This window comes from Carcharhinus amblyrhynchos, chromosome 3, assembly GCF_965287045.1.
Source record: "Carcharhinus amblyrhynchos chromosome 3, sCarAmb.v2.hapA, whole genome shotgun sequence".
Classification (NCBI taxonomy): domain Eukaryota; kingdom Metazoa; phylum Chordata; class Chondrichthyes; order Carcharhiniformes; family Carcharhinidae; genus Carcharhinus; species Carcharhinus amblyrhynchos.
This window is the reverse complement of record NC_137326.1, coordinates 3,422,130-3,441,370: the sequence shown is the minus strand read 5'-3', so window position 1 is coordinate 3,441,370 and position 19,241 is coordinate 3,422,130. Positions and strand designations below refer to the sequence as shown.

General features: G+C 44.9%; 1 protein-coding gene across 1 annotated transcript in view; it reads left to right on the top strand.

The window, feature by feature from the left end:
• The window catches only part of LOC145363106 (host cell factor 1-like), a 106,648-nt gene that overhangs the window by 53,115 nt on the left and 34,292 nt on the right, over positions 1–19,241 (top strand). The window contains exons 15-18 of the mRNA XM_080218633.1: positions 134–281; positions 3,429–3,637; positions 5,224–5,482; positions 6,215–6,375. Coding sequence (XP_080074759.1) covers positions 134–281; positions 3,429–3,637; positions 5,224–5,482; positions 6,215–6,375 — 777 coding nt within the window. The remainder of the gene's footprint in view (positions 1–133; positions 282–3,428; positions 3,638–5,223; positions 5,483–6,214; positions 6,376–19,241) is intronic.

The window sequence follows — 19,241 nt, the reverse complement described above, 5'->3', positions numbered from 1 at the left end:
CTTACTGTTTTAATTATTTTGAGCATGGAAGCTGGTTTTCCTTGTACTTGCTCCTGTCTGTTTACATAGTGAAGCCTGCCTTCTTTTAAAATACTTCTCTGTTCTCTTCCCCACCACCACACTCCCTCTCCAGGTATTGCTGAAAGGAGCTGCAGGGCAGCCTGGCACTATCCTGCGAACAATCTCTGGCACACCAGTTAGTGGAGTCAGGCTGATCACCCCAGTGACTGTATCTGCCACCAAACCAGCACTTACAACTTTGGTAGTAAAGGGGACCACAGGTACGAACTATGCCACGTGCAGTTAATTTTTGTTAATCTTGTAAATGTTATAAATGTCCCAAAACATTTCCGAGACACAGCCATGAAACAGTGATGGGAGATGCATTTTAAGCCTTTTAAAATACAGCGAGGGGTAGGGCACGGGGTAAAAGCGAGCATTGTAAAATAGAGCCCAGACAGCTGAGGCACCGATATTTAGGACTGGAGGAGGGTGCAAAAGAGGAAGGAGTCAAGCTGTCTTAGGAATTATGGATAGATTCAAGGATTATGAATTTAATTGGTGAAAATGGGAACAATAAGGGAGTGGAACGCTAAATTTGTGCAGTATGGGATTAAGGCGAATAGAGATTAGTGAAGAAATCATGCATGGAGTTAAGAGCTGGCTGAGGGCATCAGTGGAGGCAAGTCAGACAATGTCACAGAGGTGGACGTACACTGTTCGTTGTGACTTGGCTATGAGTCATTGGTGAAGATGTGCTTGCTGCATTGGGGTGGAAATGTGTCGCGTCAAGTGATGACAGTACCACAGAGGAATGAGAGTGAAGGCACATAGAATGATAACCACAGACTGGCTGAAGAGGATAAAGATGGATATGGTACCATTAGTGATAACCGAAAGGATGGCATTTGTGACCTTGAGCAGGTCAGTCCTAGTACTTTGAAAAGAACAGAAAGCATTCTGAAAGGAAGTGGCAGACGTCTGTCTACAAGGCACAAGTGAGGAGTGTAATGCAATGCTCTCCACTTGCCTGGATGAGTACAGCCCTGACAACACTCGAATTCGACACCATCCAGGACAAATCAGCTCACTTGATTGCTTCCCCTTCCACAGTCAATCCCTCCACCACCGACGAACAGTGGCAGCCGAAGATGCACTACAGGAACTCTCCAAGGTTCCTTAGGCAGTACCTTCCAAAACCGTGGCCACATTAATCTAGGAGGATAAGAGCAGCAGATAACCTGGGAACATCACCATCTGGAACAGGAATCAGAAATCAAAGAGGAAATAGCCAATCCTCTAGGAAGTTGATTATAATCAAACCTAGTCAACATGGTTTTATAAAAGATCAATGGTGTTCAAAAAATTTTCTAGAATTCTTTGAGGATATAACAGAGTAGGTAGAGGGGAACCTGTGGATGTAGTATATTTAGATTTCTAAAAGGCATTAGACAAGATGCTGCATAAAGTAAAAGCTCACGAAATTAGAGGAAGTGTGTTAGCATGGATTGAAAACTGGCTGTCACATAGAAAACAGTGTTGGAATAAATGGGTTCTTTTCAGAATGGAAAAGTGTAACTAGTACTGCAAGGTCCTGCAATTGTTCACTATTTACATTAATGTCCTGGAGGAAGAAACAGAATGTAAGGTTTCCAAATTTGCAGATGATGCAAAAATGGGTGGAAAGGCAAATTGTGATGAGGTTATTGTGAATCTGCAATGGGGTATAGATAGATAGATAGATTGGGGGACTGGGCAAAAACTTTGCAACTGGAGTTTAATGTGGGGAAGTGTGAAATTATAGACTTTAGTTAGGAGAAATCAAAAAAAAGAGTATTATCTAAATGGAGAGAGACTGCAGGTGAGTGAGAAGATCTAGGTGCTCTGATGCATGAATCACAAAAGGCCAGCAGGCAGGTCCAACAAGTAGTTAAGAAGACAAACAACATTTTGGCCTTAAATGCAGAGGGGTTGGAGTTCAAAAATAGGAAGGTTTTGTTGAAATTGTACAGGGTGTAGTGAGGCCTCACCTGGAATACTGCGTATACCCATTTCCTAAAAGAGGATATAGTAACATTGGAGGCAGTCCAAAGGAGATTCACCAGGCTAATTCCTGGGATGAGAGGTTTGTGCTGTCGAGAGACTAAATAATCTGGGTCTGTATTCCTTGGCGTTTAGAGGAGCAAGGGTGACCTTATTCAAGCATGCAAGATCTTGAGGGTGCTTGACAGGATAGATGGTAAGATGTTTTTACTAGTAGGACAGTCTCGAACAAGGGGGCATAGTTACAAAATAAAAGCAGGGCATTTGAAACTCTGGTGAAATTTCTTCTCACAGAGAGTGTTGAATTCTCTACCCCCAAGGGTAGTGGAGGATGGGTGATTAGAAGTATTTAAAGTAAAAGTAGATAAATATTTGCTAGTTCAAGGAAAAGAGGGCTATGGGGAAATGCCACAGAAAAGTAGTTGAGGCCGGCATAGATCAGCCATGGTGGCACTGAATGGCAGGGCAGGCTTGAAGGGCCTGGTGACCTACTCCTGCTTCTATTTCTTGTGAGTTAGCTGAGACCACTGTGTAACAATGTTAAGGATTCCCAGTCTGCTCATTATTAAATCTTGCCGCATCATTTAAAACAGACTCCTGCTTCTGTTTCTTGTGGAGGTCCCCTAAAAGTCCTGACTTGGAAATAATCACTGAGCATCCTGACTTGGAAATAAATCACTGTTGCTTCACTGTTGTGGGTTAAAATCCTGGAGTTCCCTCCCCAACAGAATTGTGAGTGTACCTAAACTTTGGACTGCAACAGTTCAAGAAGGCAGCTCACCTCCACCTGACGGGCAACTGGAGATGGACAATAAAGGCTGGCCTAGCCAGCGACGCTCACATCCTTTAAATGAATAAACAAAATGATTAGGAGGAAACTTGGCAAGATGGTGGCTTAGTGGACAAATACTGCAGCCAGTGCCATATTGTCCCTTAGGCGTCAGGAAGATCTTGCTTTTGATTAGCCAGTGTCAGCCAGTATGTTACTATAATTGATGCTGAAATGCATGGACTAAAGATTGGAGAAATAATAGCAAGATTTTGTGCTCATGATCACTACATTGTCCTGTAGCAAGCCTCCAGGAGAGAGCTGGGGTTGTGTTCTTGCCTATTGTTGGATCATCTTCAGGTGTCAGACCTGATGGGCAAAGAATAGGCAATAGAAACACAAAAATTAAAGGGTGAAATTACCTAAAAATAAAAATTTATACAATGTTCTACAAATGTTCCTCATAAATCAATAAAAGTCAGTAACACAAAAGCAGAAAATGCTGGAAAAACTGACAGTTTGGTTCAGTGTAATTTTTGATGTAGACTTTGGAGTTGATTGTAAACTGTCATTCAACGCCTCTAACTTTTTGACTTATTTTAAATTGTTTTGATAGGTACCACCACACTGGGGACGATAGCAGGTACCATGGGCACTACACTTGCAGGAGTGTCAACTGTTGCACCCACACTCAACACACCCATTGCCACCCTTGGTACCATTGCTAACCTTACTGGCCAGATAATCAGTGCATCCCCCAATACCACTCAGAAACTTACTGCTGTAACTGGAACTACTTCCACAGCTCCCATCATCACCATCCAGGTAGGAACTCTATTGGAACATAACATTATGTCCTCACCACACCATGAAATTATGGAAAACCCCAAACCTTGGAAATTGTTGATCCATTTCGATAGGCATATTGTGACTTTAGCAAACCTTTTCCTGCTGCGAACCTATTATGTTGCCTCAGACTTCATGTGACCCTTGAGTGAAAATTGGTTGGGTGGTAGCCGAGGGGGAGGGATAGGTGTTAAAACCGCTGGATTTGCCTGTAGCAGCAAGCAGATAATTAATGTGACTACCTGTTAAACCACAAACAACTAGGTTAGATTGTTAAATACATTTGGCTAAATGTAGAACCAGGAGGCGTGGGTTCGACCTTTGATGCAACATTGTTTGCAAGCTGCCTATTACTGTAAATTTGCAGTTGAAGCAAAAATTGTCCATGATAGTGAAGAGGCTGGCTGTGGACTCGAGTGAATTCATGGTTTGGTTGACTGGATGGAAAAGTGCAAATACAATTCAATCTGAAGATGTGTAAGGTTGTGCATTTTAGGAGGACAGCAAAGCAAGGGAATGCTCAAACTGGACAATGTCGTAAAGGCTAGAGAAAGTGAGAAGCAACCTTGGAGTCCATGTCCTTGGTCCCTGAAGATGGCAGATTGGTGGATAAGGTGTTAAAGAAGGCATTAGGGAATGGTTTTTCTTTGTAGTACAAGGGACAAAATACAAAAGCATTTTTGCATACAATTCTGTTCACCACATTACAAAATGGGCACAATTGCTTTGGAGAGAGCATAGCGCGATTTCCAAGAATGTTGTCAAGGCTGGGAAATTGCAGCTGAGGAAAATTTAATTGGACTCAGATTAATTTCCTTAATTAGAGGAGGCTGAGGGGTGAATTGATTAAGGTGTACAAAATTGAGAGGCAGAGATAGAATAGACAGAGAAGACTTATTTCTCTTAGTGGAGAGATTACCAAGAGGTACAGCTTTAAGGTGGTTGGTGGAAGGATTAGAGGGGATACAAGGAATAATGGCTCCACCCAGTGGGTGATGTATGTCTTAAATTTGCTGCCCCGATTGGCGGTTGAAGTAGAAACACTCAATTTATTTAAAAGGTACTGGGACAACTATAAACCTCCCAGGATTATAGACCTGGTGCTGGAAGATGGGATTAGAATGGGCAGCTAGTTGCTTTTTTCAGCTAGCATAGGCATGATGACGTGAATGACCACTTTCTGTGCCATAACTTTTCTATAATTCTGTGGTTCTAAGAGAAGTAATATCAGTGAAAAAATCAGGTTTATGGATTCATTTTCCAGAATGTGAATTAGAGACAAACGTAGAGAGCACCAAATTTCTCCCTAGTCCTTGGCCAACCTTAACACCCTCCTCCTGGAGTAAGAGTACCTCTGTTCAGACCATGTCTTTATATTTCAGTTTGTGTTGTGTTTACTTACTGATTCTTCATGCTGATCTGTCAAAATACCCTAGAAAACTTTGCTCTTTGATTCAATTGCTTTTGCTATGCACCTTCCAATAGTTTAAAATGGGTGAAAAACAACGAATGGATCACATGGTCTCTCTTTGCATCTCTGATCTGTGTCTGTGAATTTATTTCAGCCGGTGTCTGAGCCAAACCGGGTCACAATCATTGCCTCCCCCAGTGGCATGGTGACGCAGCAAGCACAACAGCTTGTAAATTCAGGGTCAACTTTGGTCGCAGCACCTCGAGTCGCTACCATGAATTCAGAAACTCAGACCCACAAACTCGAGTTTGTAGAAATGCCAGTCAGATGTTCAAATCCTCCCCACGAGACATCAGAAACCAATACCACCAACACTTCTACAACGACCACAGCAAACATTGCGGCAAACCAAGGCAAGTGTGCAGCAGGAATGAGAACATTGGGAATAGTTTGGTTTACTGATTAACTCTTTGTGACCACAGCTCTTTATGACCACAGAACTAAGGCAGTAGATGCAGTTGAGATTCAAATTAACAGTGATCCGATTGAAAAGTGGAACGGACTCAAGGGGCCTCACCTAAATGGTCATTTCATTGTATGTCAACTTTTAATCCTTTGTTGTGAAGTTATATAACTGACATGTGAGTTAACTATTTGTGACTGAGTGAGTGCCAGCTGTGGCTCAGTTGTGAGTAGTTTTGCCTCTGATTCAGTGATTGTGGGCCTGAGCACAAAAATCTAGGCTGATTCTCCCAGTGCATGGGGAGTGCTGCACTCCTGGTGGTACAGTCTTTCAAATGAGATATGAAATCATGGCCTTATCTGCTCCCAGGTCAGTATAAAAAAAATTCCACAGCAGTATTTCAAAGCAGTGGAGTTCTTTTTAGTGTCTTGGTCAACATTTAACCTTCAATCAAGCAAAACAAAAGCAGATTATTCTGTTTGTTATTACATTGCTGCTTGTGGCTCATTGAATGCAAATTTGTCTCTAAAGTGCCATAGGAAGTTTTGAGGTTGTGAAAAATGTTATGAGAATGCGTGTCTTTTGTTTTAACTGTGGTGATGAATTTATCACAGGCAAAATTTAATGAAGTCAGTTGTCTTGTACGATTTTAATTTTTTTCTCTCTCCTTCCAACTCCACAGTCCAGCCACCTGCCATGAACGCGCAAGGTATCCCTGAAAGTGTGCATGGTGAAACAGCAACAGCAGGAACAACAAACACTGCAACCACAGCATCCACAGCTCAGAGTGGGGCAGTTACCATGGTAACACAGTCCACACCTGCACCTGGACCCTCCACACAGGTAGGGCAAGGAAGAGATACATAGGGGTATGACACAAGTACAAGAAGGTGGGCTTGAACCCAGGTGATTGCCTAATCACTCATTAGATGCTATTAGATAACGGGAAATTTCCAAATCGTTTCCTCTAACGCAAAATCTAGATTGACATTGCAGAGCTGTGCATGGGAAGTGATGCATTGTTGGAGGAGCTATCCTTCAGACATTAAACAATGTAGATGGAAAGATCCATGGTATAATTCAAACTGTCTGGCATGTTCCATTGTTGAAATCCATATTTCTATTTCTACCAAAGCCACAAGAAGTGTCACTTCTTTCATTCCATTTTCTGGAATCTTGCCATGCCAAGCCACACACTGTATTTCATTGACATTAATCAAACAACCCCTAGAATTACTTCCATTTGTATGCCACCTTTAACATAGAGAAAAGATCCAAGATGCTTCACGGAAGTGTAATCAGACAAAAATAGCTTCTCAGGTAAAAGCTTGATCAGGAAGTTCTTGAATTAGGAGTGGAAGACGGGTGGTGATGTGATGGCCACAGGGGACCATCAATAGATCTCCTATGGTCCTCGAAGAATACAAGCTCCCCTATTAAGCGAGTGGAGGCTCCTCCAATAGGGAAGGAGCATTGGGGAGGTTTGTGTTTTTTACCCTGGGACTGTGTATCTAATTAAATAACTTGCAGCAAGCTCTGGTGAGTTTAAAATAAAGGTTATTTATTCTTACTCCGCGTGTACTTGATCTGACCTAGATACACACAGGTTTGATGCAGACAAAAATCTATCACAAATTGTGGTTACCTCAGTTTTTGGCTTACAATCTCCGGTCTCTCACATGGCAGACAGTTGCTTGGATGATTTTGATGCTTTAAAGTTGAATGGAAGGTCTTGTGAAGCAAATAACTAGCAGCGTATGAAGTTCCTTTCAGTTGGATTGCTAGACGATTGGTTCTCCGGTGAACTTCAAGCCTAGTTTGTAGACTGCTTGAACTGATGATTTGATGGCTTTGGTAGAACTGCCTACAAACAGTTTTTAGCTGTTTTTTAAAGGCAGACAACAACATGATTACTTTGCCAAGTGACATTCCACAAGCTCCATTTACTTCCCAAATAAGGGGCAATGTTTATGTTGAATCGATATTCCTGTGTTATGGGTTAACACTTTGTGAGGGTTTAAAGCAGGCAATGCTAAGCCAATTGCTTTAAAATCACCCATTCAAATCAGATAATACCTTTTTATTGGCTTTGGGAAAGGCACTGTTTTATAAGATAAAGGTATCAATCAGTTGTAAAGCATTGCGGAAACACGTGGATGTATTTCTTTAAATGAGACATACGAGAACATACATACGTGGACAGAAAGCTTGAAGACATCAGCAGCATAGCTGTTTTCTGTTCATAGATCAAAGTGAAAATAAGCATGAATCGCATGACACATTTGCCTTCCAGTAAAAGCATGATGCTATCCCTGAAAAGCATATTCTGGCATTTTCCTTTTTAAAGATATTTCCCCCACCAGAACAAGAGTGTCCATTTACAATACTTGTTTAGGTACAATTACATAAATGTGTAGAATTGGTGAATCTAGGAATCTCTAAAGTGTAGAGGTAATCGGCTAGTATGCCTAGATCTTGTAATGGTAACCTTGTCTGTGGGTTTCTTAATTGATCACACTGATCTGTGGATATTGTTCCAGGTTGCATTTGAGATCTTGTCCTAGAACATAAGAACATAAGAAATAGGAGCAGGAGTAGGCCATCTAGCCCTTCGAGCCTGCCCCGCCATTCAATAAGATCATGGCTGATCTGTCGCTGCTCAGTTCTACTTTCCCGCTTTCTCCCCATAACCCTTAATCCCCTCTCTTATCAAAAACCCATCAACCCGCGTCTTAAAAATATTTAGCGAGGCAGCCTCCACCACTTCAACGGGCAGAGAATTCCAGAGATTCACCACCCTTTGAGTGAAGAAGTTCCTCCTCAACTCCGTTCTAAACCGCCCCCCTTTTATCTTGAGGCTGTGCCCCCTAGTCCTACTGTCTTTTTTGAGCGGGAAGAGTCTCTCCACCTCTATCCTATCCATCCCATTCATCATCTTATACGTCTCAATGAGATCTCCCCTCATTCTTCTAAACTCTAACGAGTACAAGCCCAGTTTATTCAGCCTCTCCTCATAGCTCAACCCCCTCAACTCCGGCATCAGCCTAGTAAACCTCCTCTGCACTCCCTCCAAGGCCAAAATATCTTTGCGCAGGTGCGGCGCTCAAAACTGCACACAGTACTCCAGCTGCGGCCTCACCAATGCCCTATACAGCTGCAGCAAGACCTCCCTACTTTTATATTCAATCCCCCTCGCGATGAAGGCCAGCATCCCATTTGCCTTCCTGACCACCTGCTGCACCTGCAAGCTGGGTTTTTGCGACTCATGCACAAGGACTCCGAGGTCCCTCTGCACCGTCGCCTGCTGCAGTTTTTCACCCCGTAAGTAATAGTCCTTCCTACCATTCTTCCTACCAAAGTGGACCACCTCACACTTGCCAACATTAAATTCCATTTGCCATTTCCTGGCCCATTCGCCCAGCCTATCTAGATCCTTCTGCAGACTCTCCACACCCTCCGCACAATTTGCCGTTCCCCCAATCTTGGTGTCATCAGCAAATTTCGACACCCTACACTCGGTTCCCTCCTCCAGATCATCTATATAAATGGTAAAAAGCTGAGGCCCCAGCACCAACCCCTGGGGCACTCCACTAGTCACCAACCGCCAATCCGAATAGCAGCCGTTGACCCCCACTCTCTGCCTCCTATTTGACAACCAATCCTCTATCCACGCTAACACCCTACCCCCAACTCCATGTCCCGCGACCTTCTGCAGTAACCTCTTCTGAGGTACTTTGTCAAACACCTTCTGAAAATCTAGAAAGACCACTTCCACCGGCTCTCCTCTATCCACCGCCCTAGACACATCCTCATAGAACTCCAGTAAATTTGTCAGACACGACTTCCCTTTAATGAAACCATGCTGCGTCTGCTCTATCGAGCAATTCCCTTCAAGATGCCTCGCAATTTCCTCCTTAATGATAGATTCCTGGATACAATAGGACTGTACAGTGGTTGAGGATCTGGGATGGATCCGACATTCTATGTTATGGTTAACACTTCTTGATTCTTTGATTTCACCTCACTGCAGAGCTTGTGTGTAATGACTTGTAGGATCTTGGTTCTAACAAATCCTTGCCACTTCGGCAGGTTGCCGCATAGCTTCTAGGGGATTCTGGATGTGAACTTGTCCCACCTGTAAATGTGGCAATTCTGTACCTGCATTTTTATCATGCACCAGTCATTATCTCATGCAGTTTAAAAAAAATGTTAATCTCTAGTTTCTGGGAGAGTAGAATGGGTAAAAGTAGGTAAATTGGTACACAACGGCTTGCTAACCATGATCTCTGTTAGTGATGGAATAATTGTACTAAAGGTGTTGCTCCCAGATGTAACATTGCAATATGTACATCTTGCATTAGAGAATTAGGGATTTCACAGTGAGAGTCATTCATTCAGCTAGGCTGTTAAATCTGGGTAATATGGGAAAGTGGCGTGATCAATATTCCACTTCTCTCTCATCCTGAAATGGCTTACCAATGAATTGCACGTTGTAATCTACGATGATCTCTATAATCAAATAACTGAAAATAGCACTTGATACGCAAGGCAGTTGTCCTTGCCATATTGTGCAATTGTCAGACATAGACTATTTGGTAAAGTAGTCAGTTGGTCTGAGGAATTGAATCATCTCCTACTCAACTGCTTAGAGTCAGTAGACTGGTCAGTATTTAAAAGCTCTGCGACAAGCCTGAACAAATATGCCACAACAGTAACCGACTTCGTTAGTAAGTGTGTAGAAGACTGTGTGCCAAAGAAGCAACTCTGCGTCTTTCCCAACCAGAAAGCATGCATTAACAGGAATATCCACTGCTTGCTGAATTCTAGGTCTGAGGCAAGTCAGGCAACCCTGACCGATACAAGAAAGCCAGATACGATCTAAGGAGATCCATCAAAGATGCCAAAAGACGGTATTGGACCAAGTTAGAGTCCCAGGCCAGCCACACAGACCCCCACCAACTATAGCAAGATCTGCAAGACATAACAGGCTACAAGATGAAGGCATGTAAAATCGCTGGCCCCAACCTACCCCTCCCTGATAAGCTCAATGCATTCTACATCCGTTTTGAACAAGAAGTCAGCGAAAGCACACCCTCTACCCTAGAAGCCTCGGGTGAACCTGTATCTGAAGTCACCATTGCAGATGTCAGAGCAGCTTTCTCCATGGTCAACTCACAAAAAGCGACTGGCCCAGATGGGGTACCCAGACGAGCACTCAGATTATGGGCGGATCAGCTGGCGGGGATATTCGCAGACATCTTCAGTCTCTGTTTACAGAAATCTGTCGAGGCACAAATCAATGCCAGCCCCCTGGACTGCCTGGATCCCCACAGTTTGCCAACCACTGCAACAGGTCCACAGCAGATGCCGATGCCATCGCCCTGGCCCTGCGCTCAACCTTGGAACACCTGAATAACAAGGACACCTATGTCAGACTCCTATTTATTGACTGCAGTTCAGTCTTCAACACCATTATTCCTGCAAAACTCACTTCCAAACCCCCTGGCCTGGGGCTCGGCTCCTCCTTCTGCGACTGGATCATGAGCTTCCTAACCCACAGACCACAATCAGTAAGAATAGGCAGCAACAACACCTCCACGTTCATCCTCAACACTGGTGCCCCACAAGGCTGTGTTCTCAGCCCCCAACTATACACTTTTTATACACTATGACTGTGTGGCCAAATTCCCTTCCAATTCGATTTTCAAGTTTGCTGACAACATTACTGTAGTGGGTCAGACCTTAAATAATGACGTGATAAACATACAGGAATGAGAAGGAGAATCTGATGAACTGGTGCAGCATCGATAATCTCCCCCTCAATGTCAACAAAGCTAAGGAGATTGTCATCGACTTCAGGAAGTGTAGTGGAGAATATGCCCCTATCTACATCAACGGGGGTGAAGTAGAAAGGTTCGAGCTTCAAATTTTTAGGTGTCCAAATGACCAACCTGTCCTTGTTCCCCCGCCCCTCCCCATGCCAACACTATAGTTGAGAAAACCCACCAATGCTTCTACTTCCTCAGAAGACTAAGGAAATTTGGCATGTCAGCTACAGCTCTCTCCAACTTTTAAAGATGCACCACTGAAAGCATTCTTTCTGGTTCTATCACAGCTTGGTATGGGCTCTTGGTCTGCCTAAGACCACAAGAAATTACTAAAGGCCATGAATGTAGCCTAATCCATCACACAAACTAGCCTTCCATTGACTCTGTCCACACTTCCCACTGCCTCAGCAAAGCAGTCAGCACAATTAAGGATTCCACGCACCCCGGACATACACACTCCCACCTCCTTCCATTGGGGGGAAAAAACATACAAAAGTCTGAGGTCATGTTCCAACTGACTCAAGAACAGCTTCTTCCCTGATGCCATCAGACTTCTGATCAACCTCACATTAAGCTGTTCTTTCTCTACACCCCAGCTCTGACTGTGGCATTACATTCTGCACTCTCTTTTACCTGTTAAAAACCTGTTTAAATAAGTTTAAAGCACTTTGTTCTTTGTAGAACTGTTTAAAGCATTTATTTTATTGTATTTACTGCTTTAAGAATTCTGAGGGAGTGGTTAGAAGGAGTTGTGGGCCAGCCAGCTTTAAATCAGCGCCAGGTTTAAAAGGAGGCCTGGTGTAGACAGCGGGCAGCGTCTGAGCGGGCAGCGGAGTGAGAGGGAAGCAGAGTGAGCAATTAGGGCTTAATATGAAAAGGGCTGGGGAGAAAAAGGGCCAGGTGAGTTCGTGTGGAAATTTTCAAAATTACTGCAGTGAATAATGGAGGGGCATGTGATGTGTGGTTTCTGTATGATGTGGGAACTGGTGGACCCCAGGGTCCTCCCCAGTGACCATATCTGCAGTAAGTGCAGGTTGCTGGAGGAGCTCCAGCTCAAGGTAGATGAGCTGGCCTCTGAGCTATGGACGCTGAGGCTCATCAGGGGGAGAAAGGGTGCCATTGTCAATGGGGTGCAAGAGACATCCACCCCCCCAGACTGGCTAACTCTAAGGGTCAGGAACAAGAGGAGGCTGCTGAGAGGAGGAAGGAGGGTGGGGAGAGGAGGCCTCAGCCTCTCAAGCTGCATAACAGGTTTGAGGTTCTTGCTTCCAGTCTGGACGAGAACGAGGGAGGTGAGGTCGGTGAGCAGACTGCACACGGTACAGTGATGCAGCAGGCCATAGGCAAAGAGAAGGGGAAGAGGAACGTAGTTGTAACTGGGGATAGTGGGGTGAAGGGTATTGACACTGTCCTTTGTCACAATGACAAAGTGCACACAAGGATGTGTTGTCTGCCTGGTGCTCGGGTCCGGGATGTCACATCTGGGCTGCAGAGGAACCTGGAGTGGGAGGGTGAGAATCCGGTCGTAGTTGTTCATGTGGGTGCCGATGACGTAGGCAAAATGCAAACTGAGGATCTGGGGAGGGAGTATGAAAAGCTGGGAATGGAATTAAAAAGTAGAACCGACAAGGTAGTCATCTCTGGCCTACTGCCTGAACCGAGTGCAGACGGGCGTAGGGTTGATAGGATTAAGGAAGTGAATGGGTGGCTCAGGGATTGGTGTGGGAGGAATGGGTTTGAATTTATGGGGCATTGGCACCAGCATTGGGGTAGGTGGGACCTGTTCAGGTGGGATGGGGTTGGTCTGAACCGTGCTGGGATCAGAGTGCTGGCTAATCGTGTAAAGAGGACTGTAGACAGGGCTTTAAACTAATTAGTGGGGGGGAGGGTGTGAGGGTAGGTGACATTACGGGGTCTAAAGTTAAGGAGACGGTACAGGTAAGGATAGAGGCCGAGGATGTCCCAATAATAGAGGGAGTAAGGGGCGTGAGTATGGTTGGTGGCGTTAAGGTCCAGGTGAAGGCTGGGATGCAGGTGCTTTATCTGAATGCGCGAAGCATTAGGAATAAAGTGGATGAGTTGGTGGTGCAGATCGACACAAATGGATATGATCTGGTGGCCATTACAGAGACATGGCTGCAAGGTGACAGGGACTGGGAGCTGAATGTCCAGGGGTATCAAGTGTTTAGGAAGGATAGGCAGGAGGGAAAAGCGGGGGGCGTAGCTCTGCTGATTAAGGATAGCATCAGGGTGGTAGCGAGGGATGATATTGGAGCCAAGGAGCAGAAGGTGGAATCGTTGTGGGTAGAGATTAGGAACAGCAAAGAAAGGAAGATGCTGGTGGGTGTCGTCTATAGGCCCCCCAATAATGATCTGGAGGTGGGGCGGGCTGTTAACGCACAAATAAGTGCAGCGTGCAGGAATGGGATGGCCGTAGTTATGGGGGATTTCAATCTGCATATTGATTGGTCGACCCATGTTGGACGCGGTGGGCTCGAGGAGGAGTTCTTGGAATGCTGCCGGAATAGTTTCCTCGAACAGTGTGTGTTGGAGCCGACGAGGGAGCGAGCTATCTTGGATCTGGTGCTATGTAATGAGGCGGGTAGAATTAGGGAACTTGCGGTGAAGGATCCTCTTGGGGAGAGTGATCATTGTATGGTGGAGTTTCTGGTGCAGATGGAGGAGGAGAAAGTGGGTTCCCGGACACGCGTCCTTTGTTTGAACAGAGGGGAGTACGGTAGGATGAGAGAAGAATTGGCGAATGTGGACTGGGGGAGCGCGTTGGAAGGTAGGTCTGCTGAGGAGCAGTGGAGAATCTTTAAGGAGGTCTTTCTTGGTGCTCAGCGGAAATTTATTCCGATGGTCAAAAAGGACAGTAGGAGGAGAGGTAATAAGCCGTGGATAACGAAGGAGGTGAAGGAAAGTGTTAAATTAAAAGCGGAGGCGTTCAGAGTAGCTAAGAGTAGTGGGCGAGAAGAGGATTGGGAGAGGTTTAAATGTCAACAAAGATTGACAAAGAAGTTGATAAAGAAGGGTAGGAGAAACTATGAAGCTGGGCTAGCGCTTAATATAAAAAAGGATAGCAAGAGTTTTTATAAATATATAAAAAGGAAGAGGCTGGCTAGGGTGAACGTTGGTCCCTCAGAGGATGAGAACGGGGACTCAGTGGTAGGGGATGGGGATATGGCGGAGGTCTTGAATAACTTTTTTGTTTCGGTCTTCACGGAGGAGGACGTGAATAATTTGCCAGATGTTAGAGATGGAAAGGTGGTAGGACTGGAGGGTCTCGATGACATTACTGTTACTAGAGAGTTGGTGCTCGACAGACTGGAGGGGCTGATTGAGGATAAGTCCCCAGGACCGGATGGAATGCATCCGAGGGTCCTGAAAGAAATGGCGGAGGTGATAGTGGATGCCTTGGTGGTTATTTTTCAGACGTCGCTGGATTCCGGGGAAGTGCCGGATGATTGGAAAACGGCTAATGTTACGCCGTTGTTTAAGAAGGGTGCCAGGCAAAAGGCGGGGAATTATAGGCCTGTTAGTTTAACGTCTGTTGTAGGTAAAATGTTAGAATCCGTCATCAAGGAGGAAATAGCGAGGCATCTTGAGGGGAACTGCTTGATAGAGCAGACGCAGCATGGTTTCCTTAAAGGGAAGTCGTGTCTGACAAATTTACTGGAGTTCTATGAGGATGTGTCTAGGGCGGTGGATAGAGGAGAGCCGGTGGATGTGGTCTTTCTGGATTTTCAGAAGGCGTTTGACAGGGTACCTCACAAGAGGTTATTACAGAAGGTCAGGGGGCATGGAGTTGGGGGTAGGGTGTTAGCGTGGATAGAGGACTGGTTGTCAAATAGGAGGCAGAGAGTGGGGGTCAATGGGTGCTATTCGGATTGGCGGATGGTGACTAGTGGAGTGCCCCAGGGGTCGGTGCTGGGGCCTCAGCTATTTACCATTTATATAGATGATCTGGAGGAGGGAACCGAGTGTAGGGTGTCGAAATTTGCTGATGACACCAAAATTGGTGGAAAGGCAAATTGTGTGGAGGGTGGGGAGAGTCTACAGAAGGATCTAGATAGGCTGGGCGAATGGGCCAGGAAATGGCAAATGGAATTTGATGTTGGCAAGTGCGAGGTGGTCCACTTTGGTAGGAATAATGGTAGGAAGGATTATTACTTACGTGGAGAAAAACTGCAGCAGGCGACGGTGCAGAGGGACCTCGGGGTCCTTGTGCATGAGTCGCAAAAACCCAGCTTGCAGGTGCAGCAGGTGGTCAGGAAGGCGAATGGGATGCTGGCCTTCATCGCGAGGGGGATTGAATATAAAAGTAGGGAGGTCTTCCTGCGGCTGTATAGGGCGTTGGTGAGGCCGCAGCTGGAGTACTGTGTGCAGTTTTGGGCGCCGTACTTACGCAAGGATATTTTAGCCTTGGAGGGAGTGCAGAGGAGGTTTACTAGGCTGATGCCGGAGTTGAGGGGGTTGAGCTATGAGGAGAGGCTGAATAGATTAGGCTTGTACTCATTAGAGTTTAGAAGAATGAGGGGAGATCTCATTGAGACGTATAAGATGATGAATGGGATGGATAGGATAGAGGTGGAGAGACTCTTCCCGCTCAGAAAGGATAGTAGGACTAGGGGGCATAGCCTCAAGATAAAGGGGGGGGCAGTTTAGAACAGAGTTGAGGAGGAACTTCTTCACTCAAAGGGTGTTGAATCGCTGGAATTCTCTGCCCGTTGAAGTGGTGGAGGCTGCCTCGCTAAATATTTTTAAGACGCGAGTTGATGGGTTTTTGATGAGAGAGGGGATTAAGGGTTATGGGGAGAGGGCGGGAATGTGGAACTGAGCCACGACAGATCAGCCATGATCTTAATGAATGGCGGGGCAGGCTCGAAGGGCTAGTTGGCCTACTCCTGCTCCTATTTCTTATGTTCTTATGTTCTCATGTCCTTCTCTACATGTGGTTTGCTTTGTATGTATAGCACGTGAGAAACAATACTTTTCACTGTGTTCTAATACATGTGACAATAAATCAAAATCAATATAAAAATGAAGTTAGTGCAATTAACATGAAAGAAGTTGGATATAATTTTGGACCAAAGATGGACAGGAGCTTCATGTGGAATCGATGGTTCTTTTGCTGCCTTGGTAAATGCTCTTGGCATGCCTCACACTACTTGATGACTACTTCAATGTAACTGTTCATACCTGGCTGTATCTCTTGTGAGACTTCTCATCCCATCTGTGTCCCTGGGAGAGTGAAGAAGTTGTTGAAGAATATCATTTCACAAAGATTCTGGTATTATGACCTGCTTGCCTTCAAAAATGACTCCCCACAAGATGCTAAGCTCATCCTGGTATGGTCAAAATGGTCTTGGGTGTTTGTGGACATGTTGAATTGAATCAGGCCATCAGCTGATGATTTTGCAGTTTGAGTGTGGAATCTTACTATTTCTGCTTGTCGTCTGCTAACGTTTTGAGTTGTGCAAAACATACAGATCTGTTGACAGTTTTGCATTTTGCTGCAAGCGTGATGTTGTAACTCCTTTTGAATCTGTCAATTTTGTCAAAAAAGTCTGAATATTTTGATAAGTCATGAACTGAGATGGTAAGAGTAATTTCTGAAATTGATCTGTTGTAGGTCAGGCTGATTCCATGCATTGTTTATAGTGCAAGATCACCAGTAGACCTACAATTGCTGGGCTTTTTTGTCTTCACATTGTAGAACAATTATAACAAACAGGAGGATTGATTAGTGAACCATTGTACCAAACAGAACCATAGTTCTGGCTTGAAAAATCACTGAACACACAACCGCTACATTTGCTGATGAAGTGGTCTGTGAATTCTGTACACTGTTGTCAAAATGACATGAACTCCTGGTCTTGTCCCTATCTTTTGGGGATCCGTTAGCTCTTCCTGCCAATAGCCTTGACATATTCCGCCTGTGCAAATCTTATTTAAATCGCTACGCTAATTTTCATGGCTTGCTTGTCAAGTTGATTCATGTCTGAATCAAGAAACCATAGCCCTGCGCGCTATTTAAACATTCTGAATTCGCAAAGTAAGTCAGCTGCATCCTAATGAGGGAATTTTGTGCACATTTTGACAATATCTCTTTGACCTTCCTTCTCCTATAGTACATGGGATGAGTGTTGCTTTGGCTGCTTTTCAGAGGCTCTGCCTATTATAATTGCCACATTCTTTGGTCTGATTATTGAGGGTTTTTTATTTTTCTTTGACCCTCTCCTGCCCTGTTCCAGCCCACACCCTGGTCCCTCATCTTTCCTGACTTGAGCTAAGTTAATGCTGGTTTACTCGATGCATTGTCCCACTCCCTGACTGACAGGCTATATGCTGCAATCTCACCGTGAGGGACCAGTCTGCCTACCAGTGCTTTATTTGAGCACTGTCTTCAAAACTTTGTTTTGCAGCCACCATATTGCCATTTCAACTCTGTGTTGCTGTGACTCTATTGTTGCCTGACAAAATCATGCCACGTAACATGATTTAAGACTGTTCACCATGTCATAAAAGCAAAATATGTGGATGCTGGAATCTGAAACAAAAACAGCAAATGCTGGAAAATCTCAGCAGGTCTGACAGCACCTGTAGAAAGAGAATAGAGTCTGGATGACCCTTCATCAGAGCTGAGGGCAAAGAAAGTCAGAAAAGATTTAACCTATGAGATGGGGAATGGGTTGTGAAAGCACAAAGGGAATGTAAGTTAGGGCAACATTGACCAAGAGAGGTGCTAAAAGTGTCCATTAAGAGACCTTCTCCCCATTTCCATTTACTTTATTTCATTCTGTTTCTTTTTCTTTTCATTCATCCATTTTTATCATCCTCTTTTCATTTCTTCCATTTTTCCATTTCTCCATTCCCACTCCCCTTCTTGTTCTCCCCACCACCACCACCATCCCCCCTCCCCCACCAACTTTCAGCCAACTGCCTTAACCATTCTATACTTCTGCCCTGCAATTCACACATTCTGACCTCTTAATGGACACTTCTAGCACCGCTCTCAGTTAATTTTCCATTTACACTCCCTTTGTTCTTTTACAGCCACCCCGTTCCCCACCACCCTCATAGTATAAATATTTTCTGATTTTCTTTGCCCTCAGCTCTGACAAAGGGCCTTCCAGACTCAAAACGTGGCTGTATTCTCTCTCCACAGACCTGCTGAGATTTTCCAGCATTTTCTGTTTTGGTTCACCATGGTAAGAAGTCTCACCTGATGAAGGAAAAGCGTTCCGAAAGCTTGTGGATCTTACTATCAAATAAACCTGTTGGACTTTAACCTGGTGAGACTTCTTACTGTGTTTACCCCAGTCCAACGCCGGCATCTCCACATCATGACTACCATTGGTTCACCATTGCCATATCTGTACTGGAGCTAGCTGCCAGGAGGAAATCCACGCAGACATGGGCAAAGTGCGCAAATGTCACACTGGTAGTGACCCAAGCCGAGAATCGAACCCAGGTCTCTGGTGTTGTGAGGCAGCGGTGCTGACCATTATGCCACCATGCCACCCGACTTTTTTTTTGTAGACTGCCTACTTGTAAATAGTTAAATTGCAGCAGTACCCCTGTCCTTAAAGAACAAAGAACAAAAACAGCCTGGGAAACAGGCCCTTTGGCTCAACGAGCCCACACCGCCATTTTAACATTACTGGTTGCCCCCTCCACCCATGACCCTTTTCTATTGTTTATGGCATTCCACATTGAGGGAAACCAATTTAGGAAAAATTTATTATCTCCAATCAGCCTAATAGCACATCTTTGGGGTGTGGGAGGAAACCGGAGCACCCGGAGAAAACCCACGCAAGCACGGGGAGAATGCGCAAACTCCCACAGACACTGGCCCAAATCCATGTGTCTGCACAG